The sequence below is a fragment of the Poromitra crassiceps genome, assembly GCF_964638095.1.
Source record: "Poromitra crassiceps genome assembly, chromosome: 19".
Lineage (NCBI taxonomy): Eukaryota > Metazoa > Chordata > Actinopteri > Beryciformes > Melamphaidae > Poromitra > Poromitra crassiceps.
The window spans coordinates 4,172,085-4,193,338 of record NC_139646.1 but is presented as its reverse complement, the minus strand read 5'-3'; the positions used below and the strand labels follow the sequence as shown (position 1 = coordinate 4,193,338).

Below are 21,254 nucleotides of genomic sequence, written 5' to 3'. Positions count from 1 at the left end.
TCATATAAATGCTTCCAAAATATTGGTTTTCCATCGATTCATATGTTTGAGTTTAAACATTATGGCCCCTATCGTTGCATCAGCCTTTAAACTGCGCTGAGCGCCCGGCAGCGCTGATCAGTGGGCGTGGACCAGCCCACTCGATATCTTGGTGTTGGTGCTACATGCAGCCTAAAGCATTACAACCACGCCTTTTAAGCGTAAAATTATGCACTGTCTGGTCATTGGGTAAGTGCAGTAAACGAAGCACATGCTTCACTTTTCAGCTCCAATTCCACGAGAAATCCAGTAAAACCAGACAAGCCAAGCGCTCTGCTCCCCCCCCCCCTCCCTTCATCCCGTCTGTCTGTCTCCATATATAAGCTATTATTCCATATTATTATGCTTATCAAACCAATCTAACTGCAGTTTAAATACTGCAAGCATGTAAATACCCTACACTATAGCAAGATCAAAGTGAAAAGAATGTTCTAAACGCATCAGCTAGAAAAATATAGCCTATCCCTATATGATGAGATTAATTAGATTGGTGAAAGTTTGTCCAGAAAGATATCGTTTTCTCTCCCCTGCTGCAGAGGTAGGATGATGCACATAAATATAGCCTACATTATGTAAAGTCATTGCAGAAATGTGTTTTTATTGTAAAACTAAAATGTGAAGTAGAGCCAATTTATTGGAGCTGACATCACAGTAGGACATGACAGTAGAACCGCGTTACACTGTCACTCATCTAAATCACGTTAAATCTACAAGGGATATATATAGCCCCAATATGACATAGATGTTTCACATAGGGTGGTGTTCTATGTCATATTGGGTGATTTGGGTGGCCTGCTCACAGCTAAATGCGGTCTCGCTGAGTCCACTTCTAGTTGAGAGTTGATTTGACTTAAGTTAATGCCAGTGCTTTGCGTTCCCTGTTCTTTGCTTTCTTTGCTCTGGGTGCTGGCAGAAGAGTTATGCCTGATGAGCTTGCAGAAGGCTTTCCTGAAGGTCGGTGATCTTGCTGTGAAGAAGATGAATATCTGAAAACCCTGGAGAGTGAGCGGGAAGAAATTGGTTAGACCCACTCTTATTTTATTATTGCTGTCGTTCAGGGGTTCCCAAACTTTTCAGACCATACCACTATGCTAACCTGACACTGCTGCCAGAAGGGGGCGGTATGTACCAAACCAAATTTCCCAGGGACCACTTCCCTTTTTCTACCATGAAATAAAATTAGCTGATTTTAACCATGAAATAGCATACAATGATAATGTGTACAATAAGCACACTGCTGGAAAAGGAAAGGGAAAAAGCAAACAACTGTAATCGAAGGAATACAATGTATTGTTGTTAATGTAAACCAAATAAAAATTAAGTAAAAAAAAAAAAAGGCTATCAGAAAAACAAACATTTTCAAAGGGGTCCTCTTTTTCACAGAATAGAGAAAAATCCAGCACTCCAAATGTCCTTTCACAGGTGCCTGACTCAGCACAACGCTGAGGAAGGCCTGAGGAAGGCCTGAGGAAGGCCTGAGGAAGGCCTGAGGAAGGCCTGAGGAAGGCCTTTGGCTGAAACATTCGTTGCTGCTGCCCGGTTTGAGGAACTATTAAAACCTGTGAAGGGACATTTGGAGTGCTGGCTTTTTCTCTATTCTGTGAAAAAGAGGACCCCTTTGAAAATGTTTGTTTTTCTGACCTCGCCAAAATTTCGCTTAACTTGTTGCCACCTTCCTAGCATGACATGGTTGGCACCAAGTGATACCTTAGGTCTTCATACCAGAAACTTCACTCTGGCTTTAAAACTGAGCCCGCTACAGCCATAGATTTTTCTTTTAAGAATTGTGATATTTCCAGAATATCGCAAGGCCATTTAGCGTTTTATAAGTAATCAATCAAATCTTAAAATCAATTCTAAAACTAACCAGAAGCCAATGCGAGGTAAGTAACTTTGTACCACAAAGTGGCTGTGTTCTTGTAACCTACCTGTGTGGTGGTACAGAGGCAGAAGACAATGCTTAAGATGAGGTGGACCACTCCCTGCTCTTGGCTGGTACTGAGCACCATGTAGCCCAGTATCCAGGAAAGGCCCAGTAACACAGCCACTGAAAAACTATGGAGGAACTTCTTCCCCAAAGACGTCTGCTTTGTACTGCACAACAGAAAGAGTATAGGTGATTGGACGTTATTCTCTGGAGTCAAACATTGCAGATAAATACATGTAAAGGTTGATACTGTATGATGGCTGAATACTGAATGAAAAATACTAAAACTATGACTACATGACTACTAGCGACAGTTACTTACTGTGGCCTTCCTTTTTAATATTTATGTTCCCTCTAGCTTATATCATCAGAAGACAGCATTGATTATATCTATGCTGATGACACTCAAGTATATTTACTTGTAACCAAATTTGTGACACATTAATATAACTAGTGCAGTGCCCCTTCCCTTCCCACATCACCCATCCTCCCCCTGCAACGCTTCCCCCCAATTGGACGAATTGCATGAAAGTCGAAAATGCACTTTCTCCAGTCCCCAGCAGTGCACACAGCATGTTTGAAGTCGATCAGACAAACGTTTCTCGAGACACATGAAAGCCATGTTCTGATTGGTCGAATTGCACAAAATTTGTCACTGCACATTCTGGGGTCCCCAGCAGCACCCCAGCAGTTTGAAGTCAATCGGACGAACGGTACTCAAAATAAACCATTGTTTGTGTTGCCAGTAGGTGGCGATATGAGCACGTTTACGAATTGCTGTTGTGGAGCAAAACTGGTTGTTAGCGCTGTCAATAATAATCATCATCATCATCATCATCATCATCATCATAATCAGACAGGTGAAACTCAGCAGCGAACTTGCTTGAGTGACATCACTGATGACATCATCACTGATGCGGTGACATCATCAGTGGGAAGCAGAGAAGGGATGCTGATGAAGTCACAATGGCTCTGTGAGTGTGAAGGCCTAAAAACAAAATACCGCTACACGCTCTGTGAGCGGAGAGTTGTGAAGGCAGGGGTGTTTAGTAGGGCGTGAGGTAGTTTAGGTGTGTGTGTGTGTGTGTGTGTGTGTGTGTGTGTGTGTGTGTGTGTGTGTGTGGTTGTGCGAGTGTGTGTTAGGGGTTTAGATTGTAAGTTGATTGTCTGATCCATACTGGGAGCAGAATGTGGCGTTAATGCTCCGATAAGCTGGATGCTCTCGCCGTAAGACGATGGGAAGAAGAGGAGGAAGAAGAAGAAGAAGAGACCTAAGAGGACCAGAAGGGCAGGATGGAGACAGTGGGTGGATGAATCCAGAGGGAGGCGGTGAGGTAATGTGGCGGTTGCCAGCTGCCATAAAACACCAGCAAGAAGAAGACCCTCTGTGAGCAGATTTTCTTCTCCTTTTGCACCAGATTCATTCCAGACCCCTGAAAAGTGTTTTGGCAAATTTTGGAGGCGATTGGAGCCATGGCTAGGAAGATAAATGTGCTCAAACGAACGGATGGACAGACAGACATTTCGCAATTAATATAGTAAGTGCCTGTAGGCTATGCGATTAATTTGTCTGATACAGCACATTTTTTTTAATCTTTTGTGTAACTTCTGACTATAAACACTTGATTTGCTGTCTAAGATTGTGTGCATAACCTTGTGTCTAACTGGACTGTATGATCTTTTCCAGTTTAATAGGCTTAGGTCTAAATACAGTCAGTCTTCAGCTCATTGGAACACACGCATGCATAATGTTGGGTTGGCCAAGGGAAAAACAGTGGCCCTCCTTGTGTAGCAGTATAGCAGTATCTCTGCAAACTACGGCACACACCTTTGGCACGCAAAGGCTTCACCAATGGCACACTAGTGCAGAGTAGCAATAAGTGCGCAAGAGTGTGTAAGATCAAAATAAAATCCAACCATTTTTAAAAAATTAAAAATGGTTGCAGGAGTACAAAAGTTGCAGTTAAACTTTAAGCTCCAACATTACCTGTTTAGGTTGGGATTTGTTCTGCATGTCTTTATTGCAAAGAAACACAAGAGTACAGCATTGTAGATGAGGACCAGGCCAACTGGAAGAACGAACCCCCAAAACATTGGTTTCCTAAAGTCAAACCGCCCGTCGCTGTCCAGAGCTGCAAGCCAGCAACTTGAGGGTACAGAAATAAAATAGTGATAATACTGTACAATTAGTAAGAGTTCTATGATTCTGAGTGAGCGACACCAACATTTACAGCTGATGTTTTAAATCCTGAAACATTTTTCTCATATCAAACTCCACTGTAGCTGCTGGAAATATCTGGACATCACGTGATCTTTAAAATCACAAAGTGAAAAGGAAAAACATACCAACATCTATAATAAAGGCAAACATTTGCACTTTTAGCACTTTTAAGGCCCTTTTTGGCAATGCTTGATGTGTCCAAAGGTAAGAAGCTATTTGTTAGAACAGAAGAGACGAGTGCAGAGAGGCAATAAAATACTGTCATTGACCCACAATTCCTCTTGTCTGTATCCCAAAGGCGCGTCGACCCTGTAGGTAGCTCCTAGTGTGATCGCCACGATAAGGGCTGGTACTCCTAAAATAACACAGCAAGGAAATCAAACAAAGTTACATGTGGCTTGAATTAAATATATAAAAAAAACAATTCTTATATTCTCTAAATAAAATAAGCAACTTGAAGTTGGAGCATGTTTCACACACGTGAACACCAAAGTGTGTGAAGCTTCAACAAGCTACTTTTTAAATAAACAAGCTATAAAGTATCAGTTTGTTTTCATGCGTGTTACATTGTACTACTGTATGCTCTGTATTCTGTCAAGGGAAGCAATAAACCAAGAAACAACCCCATGAGTCTTGCTCACCTTGTCAACCATTCCAAATACTGCGACCCAACAAACCCACTCTTTATTAAATGAAATACCCTTAAATTTGAAGATTTAGTTGAGCTCAGAACCTCCATTATACTTTACAAGGCACATAATAACCGTCTTCCCAACTGCATTCAGAAATTGTTTTCACCCCGAGTCAGCCGGTACGAACTAAGGGGAACCTGCATGTTCAAACAAATGAGAGTAAGAACAAACTTTAAAAGTAGATGCATCTCTGTCAAAGGTGTACAACTATGGAATAGTCTCTGCGATGAGTTAAAATTGTGCAATTCTATATGTAAATTCAAAAAAATGTTTAAACTAAGAGTACTTAAAGGGATAGTTCGGTTTGTTTGAAGTGGGGTCCTATCAGCTAGTCAGATACACTAACTTAATTAGGTACAGTGTTCTTGAAGCGGAGCGCAGCGTCGAACGAGATCCGGCACCCAGAGCAGCAGCATCACCAGCTTTTTCTCTCTAAGTCCTGGGGGTCAACAACTAAACAAAAAAACGTAATTTACCCACCTAAAACAACGCCCACCTAAACAAATCGATATCCGTGTACATGCACGCTCTATTTTGACAATTTTCAGCGCTTTACTTTTCCGCAAAACAGCAGTTTCATTCGGCACTGCTTTTTCTCCCAACCGTACAACTACCGTATTCCTCCGCTAAAAGCCAGCACACAGCCGCAGCACTGGATTACTCCGCAGTTATTTGGGGGTAGGCTATTTTATTTCTCCCGGTTTGAAGACACAACAAATAGAATACACGGACGAAAATATGAGTGATTTTGATAGCGAGGATGATATGCCATTCACCTTGGTGACAAGAGGATATAATTATGAACCAGAGAGAATACAGAAGAGGAACTTTTGCAGAGAGTGAAGTGAACAGGCAGAGAGATGCGCCTCCTGTTTAAATGCCTGGGTGCCCTGGCTGCAGACCTTTTTCACCATTCCCAGGATAAATTGTGGAAAACATCCCAGACCAGAGAGGCCAGGTGACTTGTTGTCTCTAAAGTAAGTCAGTGTTTTATCTCTCTTCTAAGCCTTCCTGTTTTGTAAACCGCGGCTCTGTGCTCTGTGCTGGCTTTTAGCGGAGGAATACAGTAGTTGTACGGTTGGGAGAAAAAGCAGTGCCGAATGAAACTGCTGTTTTGCGGAAAAGTAAAGCGCTGAAAATGGTCAAAATAGAGCGTGCATGTACACGGATGTCGATTTGTTTAGGTGGGCGTTATTTTAGGTGTTTTAGGTGGCTAAATTACATTTTAGTTGTTGACCCCCCGTACTTACAGAGAAAAGGCTGGTTTGGCTGCTGCGCTGAGTGCGCGGTCTCGTTCCACAATGCGCACTCACTCCTGAACACTGTACCTAATTAAGTTAGTGTATCTCACTAGCTGATAGGACCCCACTTCAAACAAACCAAACTATCCCTTTAACAAATACAAAACCCTAGTACAATCAAGTACTTAAAAGCTATCATTAGGGCTTCTAAGCTCTATTGAAAACTTTCCTTCTCGCTGTCAACTGATTCTTGCAACTATCTTATTTTTTGTTTTTGATTTTTGATGTAATGAAATGTAAAAAAGGGTAGGCATTCATAAGCTGCGGCTTCAGCCTACACCTTTTCGGTCTCCTATATGTAAACGCACATTATTACTGTAATGCATTTATGTGAAATTGACAAACTGACTGAAATAAATTATTTACTTACTTACTTACTAAATTATTTACTTACTTACCTTCACAGTATTCACTTTTCAATGCAGCTTTTATATACAGTATAACAGTTACTTGAAACAAGGGGAATTGCCAACATTCTTGTTTCAGTTTCAGTTTATTTGTACACTAGTTGATATGACAAAACAATAAAATGTAATTAATTGTGCTGAAGAAGAAAGAGTTATAGTTTATAGTTATAGTTTTTATGCCTCCGCCGGCGATAGCCAGGCCGGAGGCATTATGGTTTTGGGATGTCGAAACCATAAAAGTTGTCCGAAACCATAAAAGTCTGATGTTCGTTATCGCGATATCTCAGGAACACCTTGATGGAATTTCTTCAAATTTGCCTCAAACTTCCACTTCTACTCAAGGAGGAACTGATTAGATTTTGGTGGTCAAAGGTCAAAGTTCAAGGTCACTGTGACCTCACGACCTCTAATTTTATGCTCATTAATGCGATATATCTCAAGGTCACTTCAAGGTCACTGTGACCTCACAAATATGCATTTTCTTGCTCGTTAACGCGATATCTCAGGAATGCCTTGATGGAATTTTGGTTCATTTGGCTCAAAAGTCCACTTGGACTCGAGGATGAACTGATTACATTTTGGTGGTCAAAGGTCAAGGTCACTGTGACCTCACAAACGCCATTTTCAAGCTCGGTAATGCCATATCTCAGTAACGCCTTGACGGAATTTCTGCACAAGTCTGGACAGACGGATGTCGTTCTAGTTTGAAAACGGAATAATGATCTGCCATTGTGGCTCCTGAGGTTGAGGAATAAACTACCAGTACTTGATTGTATCTCTACAACAATCAGTTTTTTATGCATTAATGCATCTCTGTTGAGAATGCAAAAATTAAAAGCATTCATTTCACACAGAAACACATTATTATCAAAAGAAAAACACACAAATTGATTGTTTTCTGCGGTACCACTGTGCGCTTAAACTTCAATCCTTTCAAATATTTGAATGTTGAATCTCTTACCCCATCCAATCGTAATGCTGAGGGGGGTGAAGGCAGGTGGAAGACTCCGGCGTATTTTGTGGATGAGAAGCATCAACTGCGTGCCGAACACAGCGTTCCACACAAAGGTCGCCAGCAGGAAGAAGTGGAGAAGAGCCGTCACTGCCGTGCAGGGTCCCTCATCTGGCTCAACATGGACGTCTGAATCAGGGATGGTGGTCTGGGTGTTGGTGGCTTCCACCTGGGTGCTGCTGGCTTCATTTGGGTTGTTGACTCCAGAGAGGAAGATGATGCTGAAGGCCAGCAGACTGATGCAGATACTCACCAGCACAATAGTGGAGTTCTGGTTTCGAGCTTTTCCTTGAAAACTAAAGAAGATGAAAAGCAATCCTTAAAGGCTATTTCTGTTTACTTTGAACCTGGCTCTTATTTAGCTATCATTTAGCATCATAAAGATTGTCTTTATGTCTTGAACATTTTGTAACTTGCTTTACTGTAGTGAGCTTTACGTAGCTCCATTTTGTCAGGAACGCTGCTGTCTACTACACACCCAAAATGTCCAAAATGGCAAAAAAGGTGTCACGGTGGCTCATTCTCACGACAGATAGCCTATAACTTCAATAAATACCATCATTCCATAGGAATTCAGAAAACACAATTTAAACACACAGAATGACACGTCAGAGGGAGGGAAGGAGACTGGTGAAGGTATGAAGTGCGAACACACACACTCTCCACGGCATAGAGACGTCATTACGCACACGTTTTATCTGTTGTTTACATCAAGATTATGCCGCTCAGATATGGCTCATAGATAGACCAGCATAATATTATGTTTTATAATAAACATTGAAAATAATCACAGTCACACAGTTATTCTACCCTTTATCTAGAGCAAGGCATTACAATAAAATATAACTTTTGTGTTATAAATTGGATATTTAAAACATTCATTTTTGGCTATGGCCACTAGGGGGTTCTGTGCACCCCCTGAACCAACCATAGGAACCAACGCAAACTTCACCCATGGGGGTATGTCTCGCCATGCTGTCAGTGTCTATAGTGCCCAGGTGGGCTATCGCTTGAAAAGGGCCTTTGTGTGTGGAGTTTGCATGCTCTCCCCATGCTCGCCTCAACATGAACCTTCCCACTAAAAACATGCAGAGTTTGGCATAACACTGGTTGGTTCATACAATCACACGGGAACCATGTCGTAAGATGATTTCTGCCTTCAGATCTGCTCTGGTTTCTACACTTGTTTGAGAAATGAGGGCCATTTTGTGCAGATCCAGCGTTGTGCAACACCAGGCAGGCAGTGACACAATCTAATCACATTTGTGCATGTGGAGGAAAAGAAGGTGTGTCCTGTCTTACCTTTCCGTAATGCGGTGAATGATTGTTATTGTCAAGCCAATGATAGAGAAAGATAGTCCAATGATGGAGATATAGCTCAGGGCTTCTGCATATTTGTAATTCTCCCTGAATATCTGTTGGAGAAACAAACCGAGAGGACAGAATCAAACAGTGATTTCTGTACACATTAATGTTTCTTTTGAATTTGTCAAAATCCCATTTTTCATCACAAGCTAAATTCAGGTCAGGCAGGCAGGCAGACAGTCAGTCAGTCAGTCAGTCAGTAAGGTAATGCTTAGTCCACATCTTCTGCTGTCCTGCAAACCTTAATGGTAACGGCTTCCGATAAGGAAGCGATCGGGGAGATGGAGGGCTGGAGATGAGAGGGTCACTAATACGGCAGGACGGAGACGATCTCCTCCACCAGAAGAACGGAGGATGAGAGGAGAGAAGAATGATTGTAGTCATGGATGAGTGGAGGAAGAAGGAGAAAAAGTCCCAGGTTCCAGATTCCAAAGAGTCACCATTTGAAAGGTGAGAGGCGAAATGTTTGAGGAAGGGATAAAGACTGGAATCTCGTTGAGGTGGGACTTTACTTTGGGGGGTGCAGTGAACCTCCATTTCCCTGACCGCTTCCTTATTGGGAGCGGTGCTTGTAAGATGTGCAGGGCAGACATGTCCGCACCTCGACACTGCACCTTCGACAACTTGCCGACATTTTTAATAGTTCAAATTTGGCTGGGTGGTTAATAACACGTTTCTGTGGAGTGACAAACTCAGAACACATTTATTTTTTGTTTCAGACGGACTTCACTTTTTTTCCCCGTTACCAGCATTCCAATATTAAAACAAAATCATATTTCTCAGTTTATGGTTGTCCTATCTGTAACGGGGTTTTTTTTTAAAGAAAAAACAAAACAAAAACAAAAACATTTTAACCTCATTTTGAAAGACATTGCCACAATAGAGCCACAGCACTTTACCATGAGTGCAGCGAAGTTAGTGGTGTGGTTACAGAAACATCGTGGAACTCCACCCACTGCGTTGCCCTTGGTGCAGCCATGAGTGCTCCAGTCACCCAGGCTGTAGTCCCAGAACACACAGGCGTAGTCATACAGCTTTGCATTGGTGATGATCTAAAACATCAACAACAACAATAAATAAATGTTGTCGAGTTCTGCAACATAAAAGGAACAAAGCAAACTTATTAACAAGCATCACCTTGAATGTGCGGGGGAAAAAAATGTTTTGAGATTCATGTGGCAGCAAACGTGCAAGATCAAGTCAAGGATACCATGGCTCAGACATTTGAGATGAAACTCACTGATACAACTTTCAATGAAAACTTCATGGTACTAGTAAACTCCACGCTGTCTTTGCCACTATCAAATTGTTTGCCTCCATAAGATCCCACCATCCCTCTTCAAATTTGTGTAACGCTAATAACGTACAGTACAGGTATTTCACATTTATGAATTTGAAAACACTACTGTGATGGTAACTGCCCATACATCACGCTAAATCTGACGGCAAGTTATATGAACGAGCAGTGTACAGACCAGGTCAAGGCCGTAAACGTTGGTAAGGCTCAGATGATGTAATCATAAAATATACAAATTGTCATGATGTAAATGTGCTGACAGCTTAGTTATCTTACTGTGGGTGTGAACAGCATTTCCACATGTTGTGGCACCACAGCACGGTCGTGACCTTTGACACTGGCCGACAGGACCCTGATGGAGGTGGACTTCTGTCTCCTGTAGAGCCGGGACCTGAAGAAACCATCGTTCTGGTAGAGAACAAAACCCACGGAGATGTTTGATGGCTTTCGCTGTCCAGCCACAGCATCTTCAGATGCAAGAAATCAGACAGAGAGAAAGAAATGTAAATGATTATTAGTACAGTATTATTTGTAGTAGTAAGTAATAGTAGTGATAGTTGATGTTGTAGTTCGATTTTAAGTTGACGGCAGACCTGAGCCATAGTCTTTGGGACCTCATGGGCCAATCAATCATTATGTTTTCTTTTTGTTTCCCTGTGACAATTGACCTGAACTATCTATGCCAAGATGGACAAACGGTTGTCTATGTTTTATTTATGTTCTGTCGTTGCCTTGGTGATTGTTCTGTTCCAGTGTTACACAGCTGAACATCTGCCATAGATTGAAGATATCAAAAACATCTTTAAACCTGCCAAACTTGGGCTGTTGAAAGATGTAATTTCCTCGAATGGGCTTGAGTTGCATGAGGTCGCCTCATTGCTACATGATGCACGTGGTCCTGAACTGAATTTGCCCTTGTTAAAGTCTGAAGTGTATTTTTTGCAGTGGGAGGATGGTTTGTGCAATGTGGATGAGAAAGTTGTGACTTTTTCGACTTGAAAATAGAGGGAAAACTCACCGGGGGGGAATCGTATGTATACCAGGACGTCGGCTACGGACCCAGTTTCCACCACAATTTCTGAAGTATTGGTGTTGAGCTGAATTCGGTCTGCCACAAAACTGCAAGTAGTTCCTAAACATTGGGAATCAGAATTAGTATTATTATTACCATAACCTTTATTTATATTACATTACTAGGGGTGACCCCGAATAGTCGATGATTCAACACTTTATTCTAAGGAGCCTGATTCGACGGCCAATCTCACAGTCGAATCGTGTGGTTATGAAACCAGGATTATTCCATTCTGGCTATATGGGGGCTGGATGTTAGATTTTCCATAGAATTCCCTGGTTTCTCCAAATAAATCATGATATATAGCCTATTTTGGAAGGTATTTATAAATATCTGTCTATTAATACCGTAAAACATAAATCAGCCGGGTTAGTCTGACAATTTTAAGCACACACAGGATAGTTAAATGGCTTTTAAGGATAGTTTGTTAGGTTAAGTTAGTTAAGTACATACAAGTGCCTGGGCGGCGAGTAGGTGGCGATATTTGACAATTTAGCAGGACCCCAGTCAAACTTTATTTAACGTTAGTTTTGTTGGGAAAGCTGAGCTTTGGATGAACTTTTGCTCCACCACCTGCAGCAGAGGGGGCAAGGCTGACTGGAGGAGAGGAGACTCCTAGTCAATTAAAATGCTATTCACCTAAGTTTTTCTATATATATTCTGTGTGCACTGAAGTCACAATGTTATATTAGGAGCATGGATTGAATTATATAATTGAAATGCAGTATGTTGACAAATGAAGGATTTTTCAGTAGCATGATGAAACATGGAAAGTTGAAAAAGCATAATGTACTGACTGAGGGTTGTGAAGATGTGACAATCGATGACTAACTGAGTTTAATGCTGCTTTTAAAGTGTGGTAAATGTAATCTTGGCTGTATATTACATGTGAAATGTTTAAAGATGGGCTAGGGTGAGGAGTAGTGTGATATCATGGGCTGATTAGAATTGAACTGCGCACATCAGCGCACACACAAACATGATGGCTGAATCATCATAGATGGGCAGGGATGATATCATGCAGATAGACAGTGTTGCCTCCAATTAGAGGTTAGGTCTCCGTGACCCAGCAAAACCCTCGATGAGAACCAGATAAAAGGAGCGGACCTCACAGCTATTTTGCTCTCCTGCCCAGGCAGGGAGCCAGACGGGAGAACCGTCACTTAGATGGAATTGTCTCGGCTCCACCAGGGAATGTGAAGACGCAGACAGGCTCTCATTTATCTATCGCAGGGATAATAGCCTAAGTTAGGGAGAAAAAGACTCGTTATCAAACGAGGTGAAACTGAATGGTAGGGTGAATTACAAAATAGACAGCAATCACAGGGAAATAGCAAATAGATAGGGAAAACAATGAAATGTCATCTAAGCCAAGAGTGATGCTGAAATAGGGAATGTATAATGAACACCATGTTGAAAAATAAGGTAATGTATATTGGACAATGATGTCATGTGTGTTGGACAAAATGTACTGGACAATGATTTGTATGCTTAATAAGGAAAAGTGTAAACTTATATAAAACCTATAAAACCCCAGGATTTTTATTTATTTATTTTTCTTCTTCAAAACATTTTTGAGAAGGGTCCACAAATCCTATAAGGTAGGGTTAAGAGGCATGATTTTGGGTTCAGCTAATAGCCTCCTCCATGCATGTAGAAAGGACAGAATGATCTCGGGCTTCAGCTCGTTTGCAAAATATGTAGCCTACTGGGTGATTCTACTATCTAGGTTAGTCAATTCTTTCACCCTGGAGGGAAAAAGTGCCGTCAGGCCACCTGTATCGGTAGACTGCCCACCCGATGCTCGGGGAGGAGGGGATAGAGGTCCTAGATTAAGACTTGGAGGTATACAAAGGATTAACATGTTGTTACTCATCGGGGAACTTACATGCATGCCTTTGCTCTGGGTATTTCTAGTCATATGGGATAGCCTCTATTAGGTAGAGATCCGCTGGTTATCACGATTTCTCACCTCCGTGATTTATGAGTGCTCCGATGACGCTGTTCTAACTCTCAGGGGAGGGGTCATAGGTCAGAGGTCGCTCGCGAATCATCACAGTTTTCATTGTGAATTAGAAAATGGCCGGGGGGCCACTCTGCACCCTATCACGGGCCGCATCTGGCCCCCGGGCTGCAAGTTGATTATTACTGCATTACATCATTTAGCTGACGCTTTTGTCCAAAGCACTTACAATAGTACATTTTGTCAACAGTACAGTAGTTAAACTACCTGCATCACAGGCTTCTTCACCTAAGACTTTCACAAGGAATAAGTAACATTTGTTGATTTTGAAGTGTAAGAAGGTTAGTTCGGGAAGCGTTACTTCAAGAAGGGTCCAGGTGTAAGGGGCGTAGTGGAGGGTCAATGCAAGAAAACACGGTTTACCCACCTCTTTGAAATGAGGCAAAGACTTTACTCACCTACAGCATTTTGAGATCAACTGTATCAATCAATGAGGGGAAACAAGGTGGGTAACTACTCACCTTGGATAGTTTCCCCTCCTGTATTTACCACTACTCCCCTGGGTGTAACACCTAACCCCACATATTTATAAACAGGGAAATTGATGGAGCATGCACATTCTTTTCCATTTTGAGAGACTTAAGTGTGATGTGATTGGCTGCTATACGACAGTTAGCTCACCTTTGAACAAAGTGAACTGGACTCCCTGTATGTTTTCAGCAGGGATTTGGGCCGACTGGATGACCAGGTTGGGCTGGACCACCTGAGACTGAGATGTGTTCAGATCCACACTTTGCTTCACAGAGAGCTGCTCCAGCGTCACTGTGAGGCTGGGCGCGGGAATAGTGGACACATGCATAAGACACATAATACAGGCGCACACAGACATGGCGTGGTCTTTATCACAAAATTACAACATGTAATGTTTGAATTATTGCCTACTAAATGTCTGCACAGGCCTGAAATTTAAAGTGGTGTTGAACTTTGGCCTATCTTATATAGTGACAAGTCATGGGTGGAGCGCCAATCACCTGCCATTCAGATTGACGCTGCTCTGAGCAGCTTTTAGCATAAGGTGAGAACCCTCGTTATCACTCGTAAAACCTGGGTTGTTGCACAACCCTAACGTTTTATCTAGTGGGCAAGCCCACCCCCTTTCCTCTGATGACGCAGAAGTGAATTGAAAAGCTGTAGTTCCTCGAATGGCCACTAGGAATCGGGGGCAGTAGGCATTCCCCCCATGTTAAAATGCCTGACTTTGTAAAAGGATTAAACATCTTTCCAGTTACGGGCAAAACATGGTTTTGGTCTATATAGCTAATTTCACCTTTTCTTAACATCTTTAGGGGGGTCATTCTTTATATAACTCGCCTGTCCAGTGACAGCAGGCGGAGCTGCGGCTCTGGGGAAACTCTCATCTCACGTGAGGTGCGAAAGGACTCAACCCATTCCCTCCCACTCTGCTGATGAAAAATCAAGATGGTGACGGCCAACGTTTGAACTCCGCCAGGGAGAAGAAATTTTATGGGATATACTGCATCCATATTATTTATCTCTATGGTTTTATCACGGATAAAGTTACGCAAACCAAGATACTACCAAAGTTCAACATCATTTTAAACCCTAGCCTAGCTCAACTCGTACCTGTGATTTTCAAGCACAGGCGGTACACTGGAATCCAGCAACTGGCTGACTGTAGCTATTGCTGCCACCCTAACTCTCTGTAACACAACCATTAGCATAGGAGGATAGATCAGAACAGATAGAAAGAACTGTAGTCTCATAAAAATACAGTTGAAGAGTTCATTTCCAAACCAATATCAGCTTAAAAAACTATTACTTGATCAAGTCGGCATCTCTGAAATTGAGAATTCAGGCTGTAAAAGTGTTATCCTTTAGGAAGCTTGGTCTTGTAACACAAGTCAAATCCAAATTGCGCAATAGATGCAGGCAAAGTTAAATAAATCTGTTTCCCCAGCAGATGGTGTTACATGATATGTTGCAATAGCGCCACCATCGGGTCGACATTGCATGGGGGTCTGGCCTTACCTGAGTAGTGGGGGGCCATAGGAACCCACCTGCCGAATGTGGTTCCTCTGGGGCTCATGGTTTCTGAGGTACACATACTTTTAGTGGAGAAAAATAATCCTAACAAATACATTAGGGTTCCATCACCATGGTAGCCTGGGAACCTGACGAATCTGCAAGCTCAATCTTTATTTGCTCTGGCAGATGGATTTGCATTTGCGAAATTGGTCTGGCGATGTCAGGCTAGCAGTAGGAGTTTTCAGGGTAGGAGTTAGCCGCTCTTGAACCCCTAATAATGTGCAGGGGTCTGCCCCTTGTTTGATGCAGTGGTGGAAGAGGTGTTTCATACCTGTGTGACGTTAGGAGACAGGAGGAGTGTGTTGGCGATCTCGACTGCAGCGATGACGTCTTCTGCCATCAGTTTATCAGGTCTGGAGGTCAGGATTTGAGTGCTGGCCGCTAACATCTCAAAATCAGCTGGGCTGGTAAGCTGAGAGATGAATGATATTTGTTTTATTTAGAGATGTGCAAAAATGACCCTTCTTAACAAGTAATGTATTCTCATTCAGCTCCAGCTCATTCAGAACGCTGCAGCCCGTCTGATATTCAACCAACCCAAATTCTCTCACGTCACTCCCCTCTTCCAGGAGCTCCACTGGCTTCCCATCTCGGCCCGCATCAAATTCAAGACACTGGTACTGGCCTACAGGGCAGTACACCAGACAGCTCCCCGGTACCTGCAATCCATGGTCAGGTTCCAAACCTCTCACCGCTCCCTTCGCTCCTCCACCAGTGCAGGTCGCCTCGCCCCTCCTTCGCTACGGGGGCTCAAAAGTCGCTCATCCCGATCTCGACTCTTCTCGTCCCTGGCACCTCAATGGTGGAACGAGCTTCCACCTTCGGTCAGGACTGCTGAATCACTGCCGATCTTTCGGAAAAGACTAAAGACACACCTTTTCAGGCTCCATCTGGGCCCTTCTTGATCTAACCTCGTCTCTCTCTTTCCTTATATAAAAAAAAAAAAAAAAAAAAAAAAAACCCTAACCAACCTTGTACCACTAACCTAAACTTGTACCACTGTTCCTTCAGAAGCTGTAGTTGTCATAGACTGTGCTCCATAGTTGATTGTTCTATTGCAGACAGAAAAATGTGTTATTGTAAGTCGCTTTGGATAAAAGCGTCTGCCAAATGACGTAATGTAATGTAATGTAATGTCATATTGAATCTTAAAATCACATTTTCCTTAAAACCTAAAAAAGATATTTGCTTTTGCCAGTAGGTGGCCAGTAACAGTACAGGTTAAGCAAGATGGTATTTGAGGTTTTAAGGGAAGAGAGCCTGTGTTCTCACAGCTTGTTGTATGTCCCTGAGCGTCAGGTCACACTGGAGAACTTGTAGCTCATCGAAACTCTGTAATCCTCTCTGGTTTGAACATCTTGCTGAGGCCTTCGGTGTGCCAGCTAGACAGGAAGGTGACGTGTTGGACACAAAGACATGCCAATTAATCATCAATATGGGTAAAAGAACCTGATATTCTAAACAAATCATCATTTCTGCAGAGAAGATCTGAAAAGTAAAACTATTTATGGATAGATAGATTATAGGTAGATTAACAGGTGAATGAATGGATAAGTGGATAGACAGATAGATAGACAGACAGACAGACAGACAGACAGATAGATAGATAGATAGATAGATAGATAGATAGATAGATAGATAGATAGATAGACAGACAGACAGACAGATAGATAGATAGATAGATAGATAGATAGATAGATAAGTGGAAGGAATCTCTTGCGCTACAGCCCGTCCACAAAGGGAGGTCGGTGCTCTCAGAGGAGGACAGAATACTAGAAACAAACAAACAAAATTTAATAAGGTGCAAAGACTAAAGTTTTGATGCGAGCAGCGTCTTCTTCAGAGTCAGAGGGTTAGACTCTAACTCTAGAGGGTCTGACTCGAAGAAGCCGCTGCTCGCGTCGAAACGTTAGTTTTTGCACCTTATTAAATTTTCTTTGCCAGTGATTTTGTGTGCTCCAGTCACTTCAACTGTTTCTAGATAGATAAGTGGGTAGGTAGGTAAATAGATGGTAGATCTTCTGTATATACAGTAGATGGATAGTAGCTCTCTACAGTGTCATGGTTGAGATAAACTTGCCACTATTTGTTCCTTTAGGACAAACTTCCTCAGCATATCCAAACAAGCCGATAGGGGTGAGTGGGAAGTTGAATCCGTAGATTTTGTTTGCTTGGCAGAAATTTTCTAAGAGAAAAAGGCATGTTTATTTAAAAGATTCAAGGTACACTATGCAACTTTTGGAAATGCTTTAGATTACTTACAGGGTAAGTACAGGGTAACAAAATCTGAACTTACAGGGTAAGTAGGGTAACAAAATCTGAATTTACAGGGTAAGTAGGGTAACAAAATCTGAATTTACAGGGTAAGTAGGGTAACAAAATCTGAATTTACAGGGTAAGTAGGGTAACAACATCTGAATTTATGGAATGAGGGGGTAATGAATGGGGACTTATAAAGAACTTATACCGTACCTATTTTTGTAACTACCGGGTACCTATTCTGTTATAATACCATAGCTATTTTTTACCTACAGTATTCTGTTGTTACAGGGTACGTATGACCTGTGAGAAATAATAATTTAAATGTAATTTCAATTTAGGAGAACCTATACTGTAGTTATTCCATAACTATCGGGTGCCTATTATACAGGGTAACTACAGGGGCACGCGCTGTATTCTAAAGCAACGTTACTTTAGAATACCCCATCCTCTCCTATCAACACAACCTAGCTCTTGTAAATTCCAGAATGCCATTGGATGCACCTCGAAGACGTCAGCATATTTGGGTCAAAGTTCATTATAGTTGAACTTTCGCTGCAGAACCTGGCAGCTGTTTAGGAGAGCGCTGCCTCATTGAAACATGGCCTTGCTATTGTGCTGACTGTGTAAAGAGCAGTGGGTGTTCCTTGGCATCTTACCTATACATGTAACATTGTCAGTCCTGTGAAAACTCTGGGCTCCACTACTGGAGATGAAGCCGGCCTCACAAGTGCAGGAGTAGAATGGTATTTCATTGTGACAGATGGCATTAGGTCCACAGATGTCTCCGGAGATACACTCATTGATATCTTAATGCCAAAGATAAGGACAGCAGGCATTTCATATTTGGAGGAAACACAGACCAAATGTATGGAGCAGTCTCTGCAGTTAGTGATGAAAAAGGACATGGTCAGTTACCTCCACATGTTGCAGATGTGCCAGCTGAAAATGTCACAGTCTGTAATGATGATATGTAACCATCTTCACACTTGCAGGAAAAGCTGCCCACCGTGTTCATACAGACTGTATTCTCCCCACATGGGTTAGGCTCACCATAGGCCTCAAAATCACATTCATCAACATCTAAGACAAAAGCACAGAAAGAGGAATGTGGGAAGAAAGACGGGCACCACAGAAATCAACACTTGCATGAAAATACTTCAGAGATTAATTTAAATCTAAATGTGACCAAGCACCATTAACCAGAGCTCATTTAAATTTCACAGCAGAAAAGGTTTGTTGAAAATGATCTTTCAATTCATTCATTAATAATTCAAACAAAACAATTCATACCATACCAAATATACAAACAAAACTCCATGGCCGAAATTAATCTTCAATACTAAACGAATGCATAATGAGAAAGAATGGTGTTTGGTGTGTAGGTGCCCCCCCCACCCCCCTCCATCACATTTGAATGTATCCAGTTCAAGCATTTTGTGTGATGAGAGAAAACATGTTCACCAGAGGAACTGCTAAGAAAAGGTTGGCTGAAAACGACTTCCCCAAGTCTGACATGTTCACCACAGTCTGGCTTTTCTTGGCCTGTCTGTTAACTGTGGATGAGAGATCTCTCACCCTGTCACTAACTGTAGACTAAGGGTGAGAGATCGGTTTCACAACTTAAAAGAGTGAAGAACGTCACAATGAGTTTATGCTTCTTGAAAGGTTTTCACTTTGAAACTGACGTGCGGTTTGTGATGCATAACAACCATAATACTGGATAGCCTATGCATTGCAATATATTCAGTTGGCCGTGCTATCTGATGACCGTCTGAAAAAATAAATTACAGAGCAGTAAACATTTGGTGGCTTAAACAACTGAGTTGGTTAGTTTTTACACAAATTTGCCGGCTGGCGGTGTTCGGACCTTCGAGCCAATCACAGTGCTTAAAGACCCACCCAATGGGCAAGCCGGGCACAGTTTACTCTGAGCCATGGAGCTGACCGATTGTGTTGTGAAATAATCAACCAGGATGGCTGGTGTCCGGCTGATGGTGGTGGGCTGGTCTGGACTAAACTCCAGGTTCAGCCCATTGTCTCAATGTGCTGCTGCTTTCACCTTCTGCAGCTCCCACTGTCACATCATCTCACTTGAAGTGACTTCTTGCTACAGTTTTTGAACTTTGTCTTTGGTGGTTTGGAGCCTTCCCTGTCTGTGGTGTTGAAGTTGCATTAGATCTCTGTGTAATGTTTGTTTAAACTGCAAAACTGTGTTTCCCTCTGGTATGGAAACAGCAACGCCATGGACCTGAAGTCTCTAGATTATTAGAATGTTCGACAAATATTAATTAGGGCCTAGCCACTCTCTCCAACCAACCCTCGAACCCCGACTCTCTACGACCTTCCTGTCCCTAGCTACAGCCCCTTTTCCCCAGCCCCGCCCCCTTCCTCGACCCCCACACCCCCTCCCACCACCCAGATCCCCCTAGCCACTCTCTCCAACCAACCCTCGAACCACAAACCCTCTATGACCGTCCTATCCATCCATTTTAATGTTGTATTGCACTTGTATAGCACATGCTTGTCCCCACAGTAGACTGTCAACACAACAGGGACAAGGGATGGAAATAATGCTGCCTTCCAGACACCTGGGACGTGGGTGTTTCCCAGTGGAAAAGTCCCACCCCCCCACCTTCAAAGCATTCCAGAGCACAAAGGCAAAACGCAACCAAGAAACATGGCGGACCGCGACAAACTTTTTTTTGTTTGGCAAATAGCAAGACAGCTTAACAACGAGCAGAGCACCCTCCTTGCATATTTATGCATTTATCCTTGATGGAACAGACGGACATGCAGCGACAGTGAGCTTGAACTTTGACTGTTTGACCACCAAAACCTCATCAGTTCAACGTTTGAGCCGGACGGACAACCCGAAGCCATAATGCCTCCGGCCACGGCTATCGCCGGGCGGAGGCACAAAACTGGAATAGAGCCAATCCTCACGTGCACATAATAGGAGGAAATGAAAGCCTTGAATTGAGCCTCTAATAGGAAATATAACCAAAAGGCAATAGATGGATTATATATAAAACTCACCTGAGCATTTGGTCTTTTTATTGCCGTAAGTAGTGTAGCCGGATGGACAATTGCACCAGTAACTCCCATCAAGGTTTAGACAAGTCCCGTTCATTCCACAAATGTTTTCATTATTCGCTTCAGCTTCGTTGCATTCGTCTATGTCTGGAGAGGTAGAAACAGACTCATAATTAATGGCTGACGCTGTTCTGAAACTTACTGGACTCTGAGGAAAGCAGAGCAGGGAATGATGGAATGAATGATGACTCAAACTTTGGCCTTTGAACCACTCTGGGAAAAGTGGTTGATATACCGTACATTCGTTTTCTGTGGTGTCCAAATTATTTGTCTACTGTGTTATTTGCTGACGATGAAATGAGCTACCTTCGCCCACTGGCAGGAACATAAACTCACCTGAGCATTTGGTCTTTTCGTTGTTGTAAGTACTGTATCCAGATGGACACTTGCACTTGTAGCTCCCATCAAGGTTTTCACAATTCCCGTTCATTCCACAAATGTTTTCTTCTTCAGCTTCCTTGCATTCGTCTATGTCTGATATAGAGGGAGAGGGAGAG

At 42.5% G+C, this 21,254-nt stretch overlaps 1 protein-coding gene across 1 annotated transcript; it reads right to left on the bottom strand.

Annotated features, from left to right (window-relative positions):
* Positions 1–406: 406 nt before the first annotated feature.
* LOC310793487 (adhesion G-protein coupled receptor G7-like) lies at positions 407–15,790 on the bottom strand (the record flags this gene model as incomplete). The annotated part of the gene is made up of 12 exons (XM_083655289.1): positions 407–1,034; positions 1,968–2,133; positions 3,954–4,112; positions 4,461–4,542; positions 7,549–7,895; positions 8,902–9,014; positions 9,864–10,016; positions 10,538–10,728; positions 11,280–11,435; positions 13,978–14,126; positions 15,346–15,422; positions 15,674–15,790. The coding sequence occupies 12 exons, from the start codon at positions 15,788–15,790 to the stop codon at positions 804–806; spliced, it is 1,941 nt and encodes a 646-aa protein (XP_083511415.1). The 3' UTR covers positions 407–803.
* Positions 15,791–21,254: the final 5,464 nt, after the last annotated feature.